Here is a 17,284-nt window from a genome sequence, read left to right as displayed (position 1 = left end):
TTAATTTAAGTAGTTTTGTTAGTGCTGCCTTTCGGTAAGCCTCTGCATGACTATACTTAGTGATTACATTGTTGGGATTGTTTTTTTCTTTTAATCTTTAATGGCATGTGTACAGTAGCATCCTTTTATAGCATCAAGGATTCAAGATGCTATAATAAATAATGGCCCTAATAAATGGCCCCAATTTTACTCATTCATAATATCCCATCAAATGTCATCAAATTCAAATATTAAACCCTAATGACAAAAATCCTGGTTAGACACTCTGCTGTCTTGGCACAGCCAGTGCAGCTGACAAGGCCTTTAGCAATGTAGAAAAAACTGCCTTCTAAGTGCTGCATTCTCTGGGAGCCTCTCTGAATTGAGGAGAAAAAAAAAAAGTATTTCAACACTTAGTACTTAACAGTATATCAGGCTCAATAGATAAGCTACACTCATGCTCCCAAGAAATGTCATCTTTCTTTCTTGCACTCTTACCTGCTTTGAATCGTGTTCCAGTATTGAATTGTAAGGGTTTTGGGAACAGCATTGCAATTTTTACCTGTAGCTGTAGAGTCCTTAGTACAACAGAAAACTGGTCCTCTCTGTGGCTCCTGGTTACTACAATATTGGTAAAGGAGCAGTGCAAAAAATATAAAAGCAGAAGTGGAGGATTGCTGGAGTGCATGGGAAAGAATTCCAATATTCAAGTTCTAGATTTCCTAGATTTTAATGATCTTCTTTAGTGTTTTCTTTTCAAAAGTCTTATGGCAAAAACATGTAAAAAATGTTCCCCAAGGCAGAAAGAATCAATCTTATTTGGGGGAGTTCTGTGCATTTTACATTTTGTATCTCAAATTGATGGAAGGTGCAAGTGCTGAGCATATCTGCAAAACAATAACTGTGTTTAAACATTAAAAAAACCCTTCTGCTTCCAAATATTTTAGAAGTCCTTTGAGGAAAAACACTTCTAAAACATACTTCTATGACTATGTGGACATCTGCTTTACTTCTTCTGTTCCTTTGCTGACTGATTTTATGCAAAACTAATAAATAACAGAACTAAAAATGCTCATGGTTTCTAAATGAAAAGTCTGTTCATTCTCATAATAATGCAGAGGCTTGATACCAGAATAGTTTGTAATGCAGTGATCTCTTAAAATATTCAACCTTTTCTTTTTACAAGAACACTAGTTATGAAGTACTTTTTTGTGGAAGTACTTTTGAAATGGCTGCATTTAAAGCATCAAGAGAGTGTCTCATATCCATTCACAGTAATGCAAGGATTGCACTGCTGAAATCTCTGGTTGTGTTGACATTCCAGAATTTACACTGTGTTGATGTTTGGGGGTTTTTTTAATATAAAAAAAATCAGTGGACTTGAAGCCAAATTCAGTCAATTTTTCTGGATTTGTTTTTAAAAATAATCCCTGAGGAATAATATATGTGTTACATGGCTGCTTTTCATTTTGTTTTGACAGTTCTACAGTCCATAGTTATGATAGATCTTCATATCTTACTGAAGAATAACCCTGTGGATGTTTAATTTTAATTTTTGCTTCAGACTTCTGGCTCAAATATTCAAATTTTATATTGATGATAACTCCTGGGTTCTAAATGGCAGACTTCTCAGTAGCCAAAAATTGTTAAAGGAAGAAGTTTTTGCAGAGGTACAGTACCAATATGAATAGCCATAGAATTTACTTGTTTAAAAGAACACATTTTATAAACATTTGTGTTTTGACCACTAGTCCATGAAATATAGCAACAAGACCAGGAAATTTTATTACATTATTTTATCTATTTAAATATGTATTCACATAAAGCCCCCCCATTTATTACCTTTTCAAATTATAGAGTACATTTTTCTTTACAGATAACCAGACAATATATAAAACGAGGGATCTATGAAATTATGAACCTTTGCATTTGTAAAGAATAAAGGACTCTAAAAAGTGTAGTTGCAAACATTCAAATTTTATTGATTTGACCACCACAGATTCATCTTCTGTGCTCTTAACATTTGTTGTCACGCAGATTGTCTGTCTTGGTTGCTCGTTGTGCAGCTTGTTGATGCTTAACCTGTCTGTCATCTGAAACACACTCCCTAATTTGTGTTGAACGTTTTTACTATAAGACCAGTGTCTTGTTATTTTTCCATGTGGGCTGGGCCAGCTCTTTGGCTACTGGAAGCTGTTACAGCTCTAGCAAAGCTGGAAGACTTTTCACACTAAGTCTCTGTATTTTAAACAGGGATTTGTTTTATGTAGCAAGTTTAACTATCATCACGTATCCTGACCTGCATGTTTGCTTTTACAGACAAATAACAGAAAATGAGAGCCAGTTTCCTTTTTTAGAATCAGTGAAAACTTTTTAATAAAGCAGCATCTTTCTTTACTATGCATAGCTTATTTAACTTTCCAGCAAGTGTCTCCTTAGCAGCTCATCTGAAATAATAGTTCTAAAAATTTCAAGTGATCCTGAACCTCTTAGGTGAGATAAAATTCAGAGCACAGCAGACCTTGTTCGTTATGCTGGTTCCCAGGAAACTGGCAGGGTTTGGCTGCTGAATTAGCTGGCTGCTGTGTGCATATGTCCACTTCCTGGAAGGCATTCAGATCTGGTAAGATTTTTGTAGTTGTTACCCAAAAGGGAAGGGGCCATTGTTTTGAACCCACAAGGACTTCAGTTTTACTTTGGAATAGAAATACCAGTTCCTTTAGAGGTATGAATTGCATACATGATATGAAAAAGCGGTGCCTTTTCTTTTAAATACATGGATATCAAGATAGGAATCTTGCATTAACAGCATTTTAATCTTTCTCAAACTTGCTGCTATGCACACCAGTATAAGCCACTGTACAATAAGGATTAATATCACATTTTTATATGGCTCATCCCTATGCTGATGAGACTGTTTAGTATCATCAGTCAACCAAACTAATTTTCTTTTTGGTGGGTACTCATCAAGACAATATTGTTTTCAAGCTTTACATCAAGGAAAAGGATAATCTTCCATTCATTGTGATATTTGGGATGATGCTTCATGTAGAACTGTAGAAGAAAAATACCCTAGAGAGCTTTCCATTTCAGTGACTTCATTAACAATCAAGTGCTTTTAAGTGACACACAGTACTTTGAAGGATTACAGCCAATATATAGTTCCCAATAAATCAGTCGTAGGGTTTGAACTGAGTATATAATGTATGATTAACCTTTACTGCCAGCAAACAGTGGCAGTTGAATGGCAGTTCAAAACTCATTAACTTTGGTTTCCATTTTAGATGAACCAAAGTGCTGGATCACAATTGTACAGTGTGTCTTCATTTTTCTTCAGTTTTATTCTATTTGTATTTCATCTAATTTGTTCCAGATGTGAATGTTTCCAAGAGAAACTGCCCATGAAGTCTTTTATTGTATAGGGTTCAAACTGGCAATGATTAGAGATGAGCCAGCTTGTCTTCACTTGGCTTTTGGCTTTGAAATGCTGTACTTTGAAATAGAGTGCTGCACACCATGTCTGCATAAAACATGGTCTCCAGAAAATTTTAATAAAACAGTTTCAACTGTTTAAAAATATGCTTATTTTTGACTACACATATAATTCATATTTTGTAAAGTTTCACTAAAAAAACCCACTGGTCCATTGAAAATAAGATGATATATATTACTAGAAGTCAGGCATCCTATTTACCCTATAAAATTCTGGCTTAAGGCTACCATGAAGATTACTTTATTTCAGCTTGATTTGTAAGGAAACTAAAGTCTACACACTGATAACCATACAACAATAAAAAGAGAAAGAAAAAAACTAACCCAAAAACCCCCACAAACAAACAAAAAACACAAACAAAAACCCACAACAACCCCACCCCAGGATCTCTCCATAGTGGGTTTATATACAACAGTTTGAAAATATTTTATTATAACTCAAATTAAAAAATACATCAGGTCATTCTGTTCACATTTTGCCATATAAAAATTGAACACAAACTGTTCAAAAAAACATAATAGGACAATCTCCACAGACTTACTCCTTTACACAGTTATTTTCATTAGATTTATATTTTTACACTGGGAAAGGATTCTTATCTGAAAAACACTTCATAAAGTATGAAACATTTTATTTGTATACCATATATAGCCTGGATCATTGAAAACTTCCTGTCCTTAATTGCTTATGCAAAATGATTCATGGTGCAAATTGGTATTCACAAGTTATTATGTGCATTAATTTATATTTTTCCTTTCTAGAGGCATCTAAAGATTAGATTTCTAGGTAGTGCTGAAACACATTTTATGTTGTCTTGAAATCAAGATTGCAACATACTTTATATTCACATTCTGTATGGATTTTAAGCTATCGTCATCATGATGATGGCTTGGGTGTTTTGTGGAAGAGGGTTGTATCTCAGAGTATTGGTTTGGTAAATACAATACATGGACAAAAGACTAAGTACGATTTAAGGAGTTTTATGACAAACAGTATTTTTCCCACACATTAAAAACAGCACATGAAAATCTGTAGGGCTAAGTTCTTATGTGGTATTTTTAACCTAGAGAAAAAAAAAAAAAGCAAAATAGAAAAAACCCTGCAATTTTCTCCTTAGAAATGGTTTTGATACCGTCAAAATAACTTTTCATTAGAAGATGAAAATGTCATTTTCTTCAACATCTGTGTTTGGACTAAAGTCTGAAATTTTAATTTTGTCAAGGAGGAAATTTTTTGTGAGGAATAAAAAAACCCCCAAACATTTCAACTGACTATAATATATAATATATGCAGGATATATATATAGGTACACATGCAGGAATACAGAGCCAGCATCTCCACTGGTGTAAAACATCTAAATGTCTCTGGAGTCACTACTTGCCTAACTAACATCAGCTGTGAATCTCACCTAAGAAAGAAATTTTTGCTGATCTCATATTCACCTCTCTGTGGAATCCTGGAGCAGGTTTCTGAGCAACATGATTTTGATAGAAAAGGCATAAATATAGCAGTGTAGGGAACTACAGAGCTAACCTTCTGAACACACCAGTGGCAAGAAACAGAGGTATGGCTGTAACAGTACTTAACAATGGATTCTTGAAGGGAAAGTCAAGCTTGTCTGTAGGAAGGCTACTAAAGTTCTTTCCAGGTCTTCAGAAAAATTGTGTTTGCAATGTGATTCTTTAAGACTACTTAAGACTAAGACCACTTAAAATGATAATGATTCTTTCAGGTCTCAGGGTAGAACCTTCAATGTATCGGTTACTGATCAATGTAGCAGGTTTATTTGAGTGAGCAATTCCAGAGAAGTGTTTCTAGGTGGTACTCATTTCACAATTACGTGTATAAAAGATGCCTCTACAGCACAGTAAGAGTAAATGCAGTATTTTCAGGCAAGCACACAAACTTCAGCTGTGCTGATGACTCTGAACTTTCATGTTAGCATGAAAGCTCCCTGTTGATGTTTATTGGTACCCAAATTTGTAAAGCTGTACCTTAATGTGTTTTAGTATCTAACTGCACATTTCTACATAGCAGCCTTTCAGAATTATACTGAACAACGCTATTAAGCAGAACTACACAAGAAATGTAGTGAGCAATATTTCAGAACCTAACTCGATTCATTTTCATTTTCTAGTAACGTTGAAGAATACACCATTTTGCCAAGTGCAACTCACACTTCTATATTTTACTTTCTTTGGTATGCTCTGGGCTTTTTACAGTTGTTTCTAAGACTTCCATTGAGGTGGATCCTTCAGTAAGGATTACAGAATTTAAGATGATGAAGAGTCTTACCTGACAGGGAGCAGGTACTCTTGTTTTCCAGTGCTTGCTCCAGGCCGCTTCAAATGATGGAATGTTACAATTTGTCTTAAGAGAACTTTCACTATGGTATCTATGTTTAAGATATGTGGGGCACAGAGGAGGTCAGGGAGGGAAAATCTGTGCTTGAGTATGTAACTTCAGGTGGATGGAGTTGAACTGAAAGCATGTAAAATTTGTAGAGCTCCCCCACTAACCTACCAGGAAATATATATATCAATCCCTGATTTCTTCTGCTGACCTTTATAGAATACAATACTTGCTTCTACTTACAATTGGGTTCTAGAGAAGAAATTAATTGTGACCTAAAGAAGTCCTTGCTTAAAACATTTAGAGGTTCACTTCTTGCACTTCTTTGTGAACTCTCAAATTCAGAGAAATGCCACTGAATTTACTGGTTTACAGAAGATTTGTGTGCTTCCTCAAAGATCAGAATCAGGCCTCAAGGGTTTTTTGTCCTACAGACCCATATCCTTCATCTTTCCTGAGTCACAGAACCAGCTCTACTTTGTTGCAAAGCATAAAAGTAGCAGTGATTCTCCTTCAATATATAATTTGGTTATCTGAGTTAAAAGTGGAGATGCTTCAGGCAAAAAGCTATCAATGCCTCTGTGAAGCATTTAATATTGAAATCTTTGAAAAACTTCTGCTACACGTTGCTTAGAATGGTTTAGGATATAATTACAGGAATGACAGATCTCAGTGTTAAGCCCATTTTTTGTTCTGTTTTTTTGTGGGAAGGCAAACTGAACACCAAACTGGTCTGGTTGAGGACTTCTGAATCCTCTTTTGTTAATTTTGTTCTCTCAAATTTGAAACATCACTCCCTCTCCTTGCAAGGTGCTCAAGGCAGATGGACATCCTTCCTGTCTGAATGGTGACGGGCTTTCTCCAGGCTGGTGAGAATGTTGTTCCACAGGACCATCCAGTCAAGGAGGACACACGAAGGGACCTTCCGCCATTCTCTTCTAAGACAAAGCTTAGCAAGTAAGTACAACAGAATGCAAGTTGGGTCAATTTAGGAATTCAGCAGAGAGGCTTCTACTGTACCTAGCAGATCGGAACTTGAGCTCATGGTAGCATTGCACAAAGCTGTGATAAATGAAAGTGATCGGCAGGGCTAATAAAACGATGCCACTAACCACACAAATTCCTCCAAGAATCCTTCCTGGTACAGTGATGGGACACATGTCACCGTAACCAACTGTGGTCATCGAGATGATCACCCACCAACAAGCAGCAGGAATGCTGGCATAATCCTTATTCTTTGTTCCCAAGTCCAGCCCATTTTCAAGAAGCTGTGAAAGTGCACTGAAAATTGCCATAGCAACACAGATAAAGACAAGTAGCATCACCATCTCTCTGTAACAACGCTTCAGAGTCAGACCAAGTGTTTGAAGGCCAATGAAATGACGGGCCAGTTTAATCACCCAAAAAATTCTCATCATTCTTAAGACCCTCAAGGTGACTCCAGCCCTCTGAAGCTGTGAATTTTCCCCTGTAAAAACAGTCATTAGAACAGAGATGTAGTAAGGAGTAATTGCCAGCAAATCAATGATGTTGAGAGGTCTTCTGACAAACTCACACTTGTTTTTGGAGACGATGAACCTCACAATGCATTCTGCAGTGAACCAGCCTATGCAGATAGCTTCAATTATCCTGCCAAAAGAAACAAAGACAGTATTTATGCTCTGTGCAAAGGCTTCAGGAGATGTTTGGTTTGTTCACAGATATTACCAAAGTGACACCTGGACTTTCACAGACAACAAACAGAAAGCCATGCCATCCTTATCCTGCAGCTGGCACTGGATTTCAGCAATTAACCTGAGAGTCTAGTGAATGTTTAAACTGATAATTGCTGAAAAACTCACTCACTGATCATTTTCTTTGAATTATGGATTGCTACTAATCATAGTACTAGGCAAATATGCCTGCAAAAACTGGAGCCTTACAGGAGACGGTAGGACACCAATGCCAATATGTAACCTTATCTAGAAGAGCTGGGTTTGGGGTTTTGGTGGGTTTTTTTGCTCATTGAGTTTTGGGGCATTTTTTAAATTTTTGTTTATTTTTTTAAGTTTGTGAGGCCTGATCCACTTGGGAATGCCAAGGGTTGTAGATCAGTGAACTGTCTGGTTATGAACAGCAATGTATAGAACCAGACTGCTAAACTAAAATGGAAGCGCAGATGGAGTAAGCAGGAATAAGTATTTGCATTGGGTAATTAATGCAAATTTGTTTTTTAGGAACACACCTAAACCAGTCTACCTGATCTGCATCCCAAACAGGGTCTAACCTAGAACCATATCACAACTATATAGATATTACCACTAAATACAGATGTATTTTATTTTTCATTAGTGCATACATAAAGTGCTAAGCTTGTGGCCTCTCATTTACCACTATGCTCTGCATTACTGAATTTTCTCTTTTGCTTTAAATGTAACTCCACCTAAACTACATTGCAGCAATAATGTCAAGGTAACCAAGTGTTAAGGTAATAGGCAAGATCATCTTCTTGCCCAATGCAGAAGAAATCCTGGAAGGGGATTTCAGTATGCTCTTAAATATTTTGAAGTCCCAGTGCATTGAATGAGACTTGAGAATATCTCAACTTTAAACTGGTGGAAGGTAGAAACAGAAGATAAAAATGTCGCTCAGAGATTATTTAGTAACTGTTGTGCATGTGGTCACAAATCTCCCTAAGATTTCAGACTGTGCTCACTTTTTGTAATACCTGAGGGCATGGAAGCTAATCTTTACCTCCATTTATCTTTTTCACCAACAGTCTGAGCAAAGAAAAAGACCATCCCTGATACCTTCTCATACCAACAGCTCTGAAACCAAAGTGGTGTGAGATCAGAGATTCAAAAATACTGCCAGAAAATAATACAACCAGAGCTTTTTCAGTACTGCAAGGACTCTTAACAAGGTAGTGTCTGTTGAAACATACTGATTTGCAAGTGATAATCCAACTGTCATTTCAAAATTAAAATTTTTCTTCCCTAACACATCTGCATAATTTTTTACCAGTTCTGAAATCTATTGTTATTATTAAGATAGTGGCCCGTTAGAAAGACCGTATTCTTCTCTAACTGATGTAATTATAGACTCTACAAACTAACTTTTTCATAGAAGTTTTACACATTAAAATTTTATTTATTTTTTATTAATTTAATTTTTTGTTTATTCTTTTTAGTTTTAAGCTAAAATTAGAAGAAACAGTAACAATGACTTGATGTAAAGTCATAAGGTGCATTGTAATTTTAGCCAAGTAAATTTAAATGAACATAAATTGATTACTTATTTCTTCACATAAAATTGGACCGTGTTTTTCTTTTTTCATGAATAACAATGAAAGTTCTGTAAGCAAGTGGTCTTTTTTCACAAAGGGCTTGTAGAACACTAGTTCATGTTAGTACCTTTTAATGGAAAGACCTTTGAAATTCAGTTTGCTCTTAAGAATCAGGTGTTCGCTTAGAAATTAAGCTTTTGAAAACTTCCTTATTGTTTGAAAAAAAATCAAGAAAAAAAGCTTAATGGGTAAGTTTACTTAAACCCTTTTTACATATGATGAGGAAATACCTAAGACTTTCCCAATAAAATCAAACAGCAATATGATGGTAATGGACAAACCAATGACATCTAAATGTACTTAGATGTTGGCTAGTTGAGATCTCATGCAATGATTAAAAGAAAAATTGTATATGGATAGAAAGTTGCAGCCAGGAATGTTCAACAATTCCAACAGGCTATTTCTTTACATTTTATGATATTTCTCTGGTAGTGTTGTCTGTATTCTATGATATGAAGGATTTAAATGAAAAAGAAATTTTTAATTATACAATTTAAAGCTTTTTCACTTGGTATTTCCTCCTGATGCCCTGATAATGTCAGAAACATGACTCCTCCATTTTGTCACCCCTTAGACAGGTTATCTCTGAGTTGAGCTGAAAGGAAGTTAAGTCCTGATCGTTGTGATACAGTACAAATTTTCTTTATGGATCAACATTGATTCAGTAGTCATATAACTTTGGGGAATAGTTGTACAAGTAAAAGTCCATGAAATATGATCAATCCATAGTTTTACTCTGGCAGTTCCTGGGACAAGAAATACTGTAAATCAGTTATACTTCAGTAGGAAGGACTGAAGAAGTATTTTATTGTAGAATGGATTTGAAGTGAGCTAAGGAACGTCACTGATGCAAAAATGACAAAGCAAGATCAAGGCAGTGGGGGATACGTTAATGCCACTCCGTCATAACTTGCACTTCCATTTCCCCATTTTGCATCCATCTTTTTTTCTCCTGGCTGGGAAGAAGATAATGAAGAAGGGTGTCCCTTATTTTTTTCCTTCCTCTACTTACTTTTCAGCCATCAGTGAAACATTTTTCATTTTTCTTCTCTCGTCACTCCTTTTTTGCCTGTGTAGATGGATTTTGGCAGTACTGGTGAATCACACAAAAGAGTGCTTTGGTGAGAAAAACTAGAAACCTCTGGCATGTTGGGAAATCTGGAGTGCTACATTCTACATTTCCACTTTCAGATCAAGTCTCCTCTTCTTGCAGTGACTTATCCTTATAGTTAACCTTATTAGTGGATAAAAACATCTAATAAGGAAAGCAATTTTAACAGTTAATCCTTAAGAGAACTTAACAGAGTATGAAGTTAAATAAAAGGCATGTACTCAGAAGACTAAAGTATATGTGTTTTCCATAATCAATTCTTAAAATATTTTCTGGATATTCACAGGACAGATTGCTTTTATTGCCTATGTTTAGAATAATGCTGTATTAAAATCTATAATGATATAATTAAATAGTGACTTTTTTTGGTAAAAATACAGTACCTATTTTATAATCTTTCATCACAGTTTTCGGTTAGTTGCGTTTTTTCAGTTTTAAAATAGCTGGTATCCAAAAAGGAGAGGGGTAGTTAAAAAGAAAGTTATAAAATGTTTCCTTGAAGATTCCCCACAAATTTTATAAATAATCAGAGAAAATACTAAGTCCTAATTTTTATTCAGTTACAGGCTATTTCTGCTCCAACTTACTGTTCATTGTCCCAGACCTAAGCACATGAAAGAGGGTTTTCGTCCTAAAATTTTAAGCTGCTTGACACTTAACAGACTTTCAAGATTGCCCTAATGAGTCTTTTGTCCATAAATGGAAAATCAAGCCTTTGCAAGCCTTGTTCCTCCTGTAATCCCATCACTGTTCGCTTTTCTGTTCCATATGATAACTTTCTCTCAGAATAAGCTACTTTATGTACAATGAGTTAAACCACTTCAGAAATAATTTTTTTCAAACACTAACAAGATTAGTTTGTTATTACAAAAAAACCCCCCATGTTGTAACTATCTTAGAATTGTTTCAACTTAGCAATATTCTTTGCCTCTTGCAATATTCTTGCCATCTTGCAAATTTGTATACTTTCAATAACCCCGGTGAGCTGGTTGAAATCGAGCCAAAATATTCCTTAGTGGCACTATTATCTATTAAGCTTGTAAATAAAACATACACAGCAACAGGATACATGAGGAAAACAGATGATATGATTAAAGACAGTATATGACAGGATTAAAGATTAAAGTCTGTCAGCACTGATTTGTTAAATTGTCGCTAAAGCCTATTTCCATGTAAAGCACATTAAACCTGAAAAATGTCCAAGCAGTAGCCAGAATGATAAAATTCCTGCTCAGGAAGACTCCTAAGTGATTTCAGCAAATGTTCGGGGTTTTTCAATCCTTTAGAAATGAAGGGCTTCCTTCCCACTACAAACTGTGGAGTAAATGCCACAGAACAGCTAGTTTCCCTGAAGTAAAAACCCTGCTGGCTTTTTTTCCATTCTGTCCCTGCTTTGGTAGGAATCATATGTTGTCATGCATTAAACCCTGGTGCTTTGTGTGGGAGGCTGTAATGACCCAGCAGTCCTCAGCGAAGGGGCAAATCCCTTTCATAGCTGAAGGGGAAACCTGAGTACGAACATCTTGAGCCCTGAGATCCTCAGCATCTTTTCCATATGTGTTGAACACGACTGGCACCTAATCCTGGTGAGTCTAAGGCTCTGCTGTGCTCAGGCAGTGATATATAGCTGTTCATTATTTCACCTCTATTTTTCAAAGAGCTGGTAAATTCAATAGAATCCATGTCTGTGTTTTTAACCTAGGTCCGTAGTTCCATTCTTTACCTTCAGCCCACTGTTTTAGCCTAGCAAAAATGTGGTATTCAAGTTAGATCTTGTCCAGAAAAGGAGTTCCTACTGTTTTTTGAAGAGATGTTGAACATGAACATTCAGGTGTTCTGAAATTCCACCACTATGAAGGAATAATAATTTTTGTATGTCTAAAATTCAAATGCAATTTTTTAGGCTGATATTTTGCAGAGATTAAAAAAAGCTCACTGGCACTTGATGAGAGATGCTGTTTGGAGAAACTATGGTGTTTATTTGCTTTTGCTTAAGAACACAGCAATCATGTAGGCTTGATAAGTCAGTGATTACTTCAGTACAAACTTAATCACAATTATTAAGTGGAAAGGGGACAACCATCTCTTCTTACTGCTAACAAGCTACTCGTATTTAGCATTAGAAAAATAGTTTTAAGGCAGGTAGATAGAACTATGCTGTCAGTAAGTCAAGCAGCTTCAAGTGATTTCCTATTACAGGCTCAAGAAGCTCTCCCTAGAAGATTGCGCTCCCAATCAGTGTATGGACAGGTCCCTGAGCAGAGACTCACAGTATGCATCTGTTGGCACAGTTCAGAGGACAGCAAAGATGACTTGAAATTGCCAGAAGCAACAGAAGGCATTCCTGCTGTCTGCTCCTAAACTCTGCAAATCTAATGCAAATCTTTAGCTCTCGTAAGTGGAACTTGCCAAGGCAGGGAAAGGAGCAAAAATCTTAGAATGAAATAAATTTAATAACTCATCCCTTATCCTGAGAACAGGCCTAGGAAAGGCAACCCCTCTGCAATCAGGGAATTATATTTCAGTGTCTGTAATATCTGTGAAATTCTGAGGTCAGATTCCTCATCCATCTCTCCTTGAAAAAAGCTTACTCGCGGAGTTCTCTGTTGCCCTCTAAAGGGTGTTATCACAAGGGATCAGAAATAGCCATAGCTGTTCATCCTTTGAGAGTGTGGTCACCCTGAAAAGGCATAACAACGCACTGGTTTCTGAGAAAAGTTTGGTGGACTCGATTCCTCTTCTGCTGAAGAGGTGTTCATACAAGGAAAACAAACACAGCTGGTGTTAGCTGGCAGCACCAGTAACCCTCACTGCAAACCTCATTAAAGAGGCTGATTTTGTAAATGCCAGAGTTAGTGACCCCCTCACTTGCTGAGATGATGTCCAGGTAAACTGGAGACACACTGCTGGTCAGCTGCTTTCACTACGGCTGTCCAAAGCAGTCTTGGGAATGGTTACCATGGGAGTCAGCCACAGAAATTATCCATGTGCCACCTTTCTGACATAGCACACTGAGGCAAGGGCAGGGAGGCTTACTGTGAGAGACTGAAAATATCAGAGTTGCTGGGTTTTGTGAGGTGGTTCTCACATCACCTCCGTGGCTTATGCTGAGCTGAATAACTGATTACATCCAAATCTACAGCCTAAGGATTTCTAGATTAGCCCATTCAATTTTCACTCCTAAAACTTTTCAAAATACATTTTTGGAATAGTGTACAATCTTCATACTAGTATTACAGTGCCATGCAAGTCAAAACTCACTTGTGTACAGCATTAATGTAACAATTTCTCTTGGGAAAAAAAATTCAAATTTTTCTATTACTATGTTAGATAGAATCTCTTTATTTTGATGAGGAACATTGTTTGATAAACAAGACAGAATTTGGTTTCAAACTTTTAAATGTGTCAGAAACAAGTGGACAGACTCTTAAAAGCCTTCTCAGCTAAGAGGGACTGTATTGCCAGAGTATGCAATCCCAGAAACTTCCATGGGATTTCTGTGGTCAGACTTTCAAAGAAGCCACTTAGCTACTTAGGTTTTGCAAACCCAATTAATTTTAAATGAAATAACTACAAGCAAAAGAAATCATAAGCACATAAAGGAAAATAAATTCAGATGACAACTGGACATGTTAGATACAATCCTGTGGCATGTGTAAGTAGTGATAACTAAACTGGACCACTCACTTAAAAGCAACTGTAGAAAACACACTGTTTCTTCTAGCTATAACAGGCTTTTTAGCAATGATGCAGCATGTGCAAAAAAGAGAGGAGTGGCTCCACCTTGGTGGTCACCTGTGGACAGAGAGGTGCACATTTTGTCTATTTTCCGTGTGTTTGCCATCAGATTGGGATCAGTTCCTGTGCAGTCAGGGTGCATGGGTTAAATGACCCAGTCTGTACTGGTGCTTATATGTGACAGACTTTTGTGACACGGGTAGAAACTTTCCAGCTGCTACTTTTAGTTATCTCTATTTTTTGTTGCAATAACATGGACTACTATAGCTGGTACAGAAGAAACTCACCCCATTATTGGTAGTCGTCCTTTTGGTTCTAAAAGCAGCCCTCACTGCCCTGGGAACTGTTTGGCTATAGTGCATCTTACAAGTACTTAGGACCTAATCCTTCTAACACTTGTTACACAACCTGCAATTGCTCAGAAGAGTGATATTATGATCTTGAAGACAAAGGCACTATAAAATAAAAATTACACATCCTATGCCATGGCTGAATGCAAGCTGAATGCAAGCTGAACTCTTTCAGTATGAGAAAACTTGTTGTTGATTCCCCCACCATGAAGATGTGAACAAAGACGTGACTGATGCGGTTAATGCTATGTAGTTGCATCTATTTTCCTGTGCCTCTTGGGAGTATCTCAGCTCTTTGCTGCTGTACAGAGAGGTCAGCCGCAGAATCTACTCTTTGAAATAACCTTGCAAAGCTAAAGTAAGGTGTTTTAACTGGAGGAACCTCTAGGACCTTCTTTTGACATATCTGAATCAGGAATCAACAGCTTCTCAAACTGCATCTGCCTTCTTTTTGTTCATAGAATTAATTCTTTGGCTCAACTACAATGAGAAATACAGGTACAGTTTTCCATTAAGCTAATGGAAACTATGAAAATACTTTCCAAGGTATTAATCTGGCTACTAAGATATAATATATCACGTTCCAATTAACTCTATGGTAAAAGATGATGATTTCATAATGACAAGGCTGCAATTTCACTGTAGTGCCCTTTTAGCAGAGCAGAAGCTAAAAACTTTTTGTTGAATATCCTGTCTGTTTTAAAAGAAGGGAGAAGCCAGCAAATACCAGAAATGTTTACTTCTTTCTTTATATGTCAGTCTTATTTATGGGAGAAATTCTACAAGACTGGTCTCACTTTTGTTCTCCAGGAAACAGGGAAGAGGAAGGAGAGAGAGAGGGAACAGAAGAGTGAGTGCAAGAGTTGCATCAATATAACCCTAATCTGAGGTCACAAGCAGATGGAAAAAGGTTTGTTCCTACTAGTAAGGCTCAGGAATGAGTCTTATACCCCATGCCCTGTTTTCTGCAACTGTTTTGCAATGTTTATTATGCTTAAAGGATATTAAAGGAAATGTAAACATCTGTTACATTCATACACTGGGGCGCTTGAATGATGCATTTGCAAGAGCTCAATGTGCAGTTTGATCATCTCCTATGTTCCCCACATAGAGAATCTGAGATAGAAAGGGAGGAGGGGGGGTAAGGCTGTTCCCACATACAAGATTTTACCAGAGCAGAATCGTAACAGGCACTGGATCTGCTCCAGCAGAAGGACCTGAACGAATACATGCAGAGTACTTACAGGATTGGTCTTTTCCCAAAGGAAAGGACAACGGAATTGCATTCTTTTGGGGGGTTATTTTCTTTTTTTTTCCACAATCGTAAGGCCTAAATTGATTTTCCGAGTGTCTGAAGTTCTCTATGTGGTCCCGTGTCTCCTTAAAGGGGGCAATAAGAGCTCCAAGATCCTGCACGGAGGGGCACCCTCACTGCGAATAGGAGCCGTATCCCGATGGCCCCGTTCCGTGCCAGCCTGCCCAGACCCGAGCCTGCCGCCGGCCCCGGCCCGCCTGCAGCGCGGCCGCTCCGGGCGTCCCCCGCCCGTCCCCTGCGCTCGGGGCCACGGGTGCCCGGCAGAGCCCGGTGGGAGCCGGAGATGCGGAGCAGCGCCACTCCCCCGACACTCCGACATCCCTCCCCGGCCCCCAGCTCAGGGCCGGAGTTTCAAGGCGCGCAGACGATCTCCGCCGGCGGCGGCTACTGCCACGGACCGTCAAGACAAGGAGCAGGAAGGACACACTGGACGGGACACACGGGGACCGGACAGCGGGAAAATAAAGGATCCTCCTACCCTGAGGGCTCCCTCACTGACTCTGCTGTGTACCTGCTCTGCTCCTCCACGCTGCGGTTCTCCGCCGCCCGCCACTCGGGCAGGGTGCTGGCGCACAGCACCACCATGGACACAATGACGAAGAGGATGGAGACGGTGGCCAGGACCTGGGCGGCCACGGAAGACGTGGGCTCCTCAAAAGTCCTCCTCATCCTCTCGAGCCACTTCCCGCCCTCGGCTCCCGGTGGCCGCCGGCCCTTGCCCTCGAGGCCGCCATTCGGCTCCTCCGCCGCGTAGTAGGTGCACGTCTCGGACATGCGGTCGTCGAGGCGGCGCTGGCAGCAGTAGTCGAGGTGGGAGCCCTCCAGCCCCCAGTAGATCATCTCGTTGTAGAAGGAGAGCTCGCACATGTGCGGCACGAAGCGCAGGTGGCCGTGCCGGACGTACAGCATGATGAAGCCGAAGGCCTCTGAGTGCCGGTCGAAGAAGTATTCGTTCCGCTCCCGGTCGTAGTCGTCGCACACCTCCAGAACGTCCTGCTCCGAGAGGCAGCCGTGCAGGCGGCTCACCCGGCGCAGCGGGAAATCCTTCAGCACCTCCCGGGAGAAGGAGTACCGGGTGCCCCCGACGTTCAACACCACCGAGGGACCGCGGCCAAAGTTCATGGCTTGGGCGGGACGGAGGAGGGGAACGGCGGGCAGGGCAGAGCGGCGAGGCGGGGGGCAGCGCGGGCGGCAGCGGCTGCCCCGGCTCCGGCTCTGCGCGCACCGCTGGCGGCTCCCGCTCGGCGACGGGGCGGGCAGCGGGCGGGGAGGGAGGCAGGGAGGGAGGGACAGCGGGAGAGACGCCGCCGCGGGCGCCCCAGCGGCCGCGCAGGAGCGGAGCGGAGCGCGGCGGAACGCGCGTCCCCCCGGCGATGCCGCTCGCAGGTGCGGGCGCGGCTCAGCGCCGGCGGGCAGACGCCTCCGCGGGGCCCCGCCGGGGCGGGGGCGCGGCCGTGGGCATGGCGGGGCCGGGGAGCTCCGCGCCCGGCGCCGCTCCGCTGCGCTCCGCCGCGCTCCGCCGGTGCCGGCTGGCAGGCGAGCGAGGGGCGGCGCGGCGACGGCGGGGTGGGGACACGCCTCCTCCCCCGCCCGCGCACATGGAGCGGAGCGGGGCTCCCGC

General features: G+C 40.0%; 1 protein-coding gene across 2 annotated transcripts; it reads right to left on the bottom strand.

Moving 5' to 3' along the window:
- Positions 1–1,936: 1,936 nt before the first annotated feature.
- KCNG3 (potassium voltage-gated channel modifier subfamily G member 3) lies at positions 1,937–16,885 on the bottom strand. 2 transcript variants are annotated; one of them, XM_032102863.1, is made up of 2 exons: positions 16,142–16,885; positions 1,937–7,453 (listed from the first exon to the last, which is right to left on the bottom strand). In XM_032102863.1, exons 1-2 carry the CDS (start codon positions 16,783–16,785, stop codon positions 6,808–6,810), a joined length of 1,290 nt encoding a protein of 429 aa, XP_031958754.1. In that variant the 5' UTR covers positions 16,786–16,885; the 3' UTR covers positions 1,937–6,807. The 2 variants fall into 2 exon arrangements, with proteins under 2 accessions (XP_031958754.1, XP_031958755.1); XM_032102864.1 differs by having other exon boundaries at positions 16,175–16,884.
- Between the last annotated feature and the right edge of the window lie 399 nt (positions 16,886–17,284).

The sequence above is a fragment of the Corvus moneduloides genome, chromosome 3, assembly GCF_009650955.1.
Source record: "Corvus moneduloides isolate bCorMon1 chromosome 3, bCorMon1.pri, whole genome shotgun sequence".
NCBI classification, from domain to species: Eukaryota; Metazoa; Chordata; class Aves; order Passeriformes; family Corvidae; genus Corvus; species Corvus moneduloides.
The sequence above is the reverse complement of the archived record's forward strand: the minus strand, read 5'-3'. Positions and strand labels throughout refer to the sequence as shown.

Bases quoted from the DNA above. Each gene is read 5' to 3' on its own strand.
- KCNG3 (XM_032102863.1), bottom strand. From the start codon at position 16,785: ATGAACTTTGGCCGCGGTCCCTCGGTGGTGTTGAACGTCGGGGGCACC. The intron at 7,454-16,141 runs GTAGGAGGATCC...TTCTTTTGGCAG, and splicing joins TCAGTGAGGGAGCCCTCAGG to GATAATTGAAGCTATCTGCA.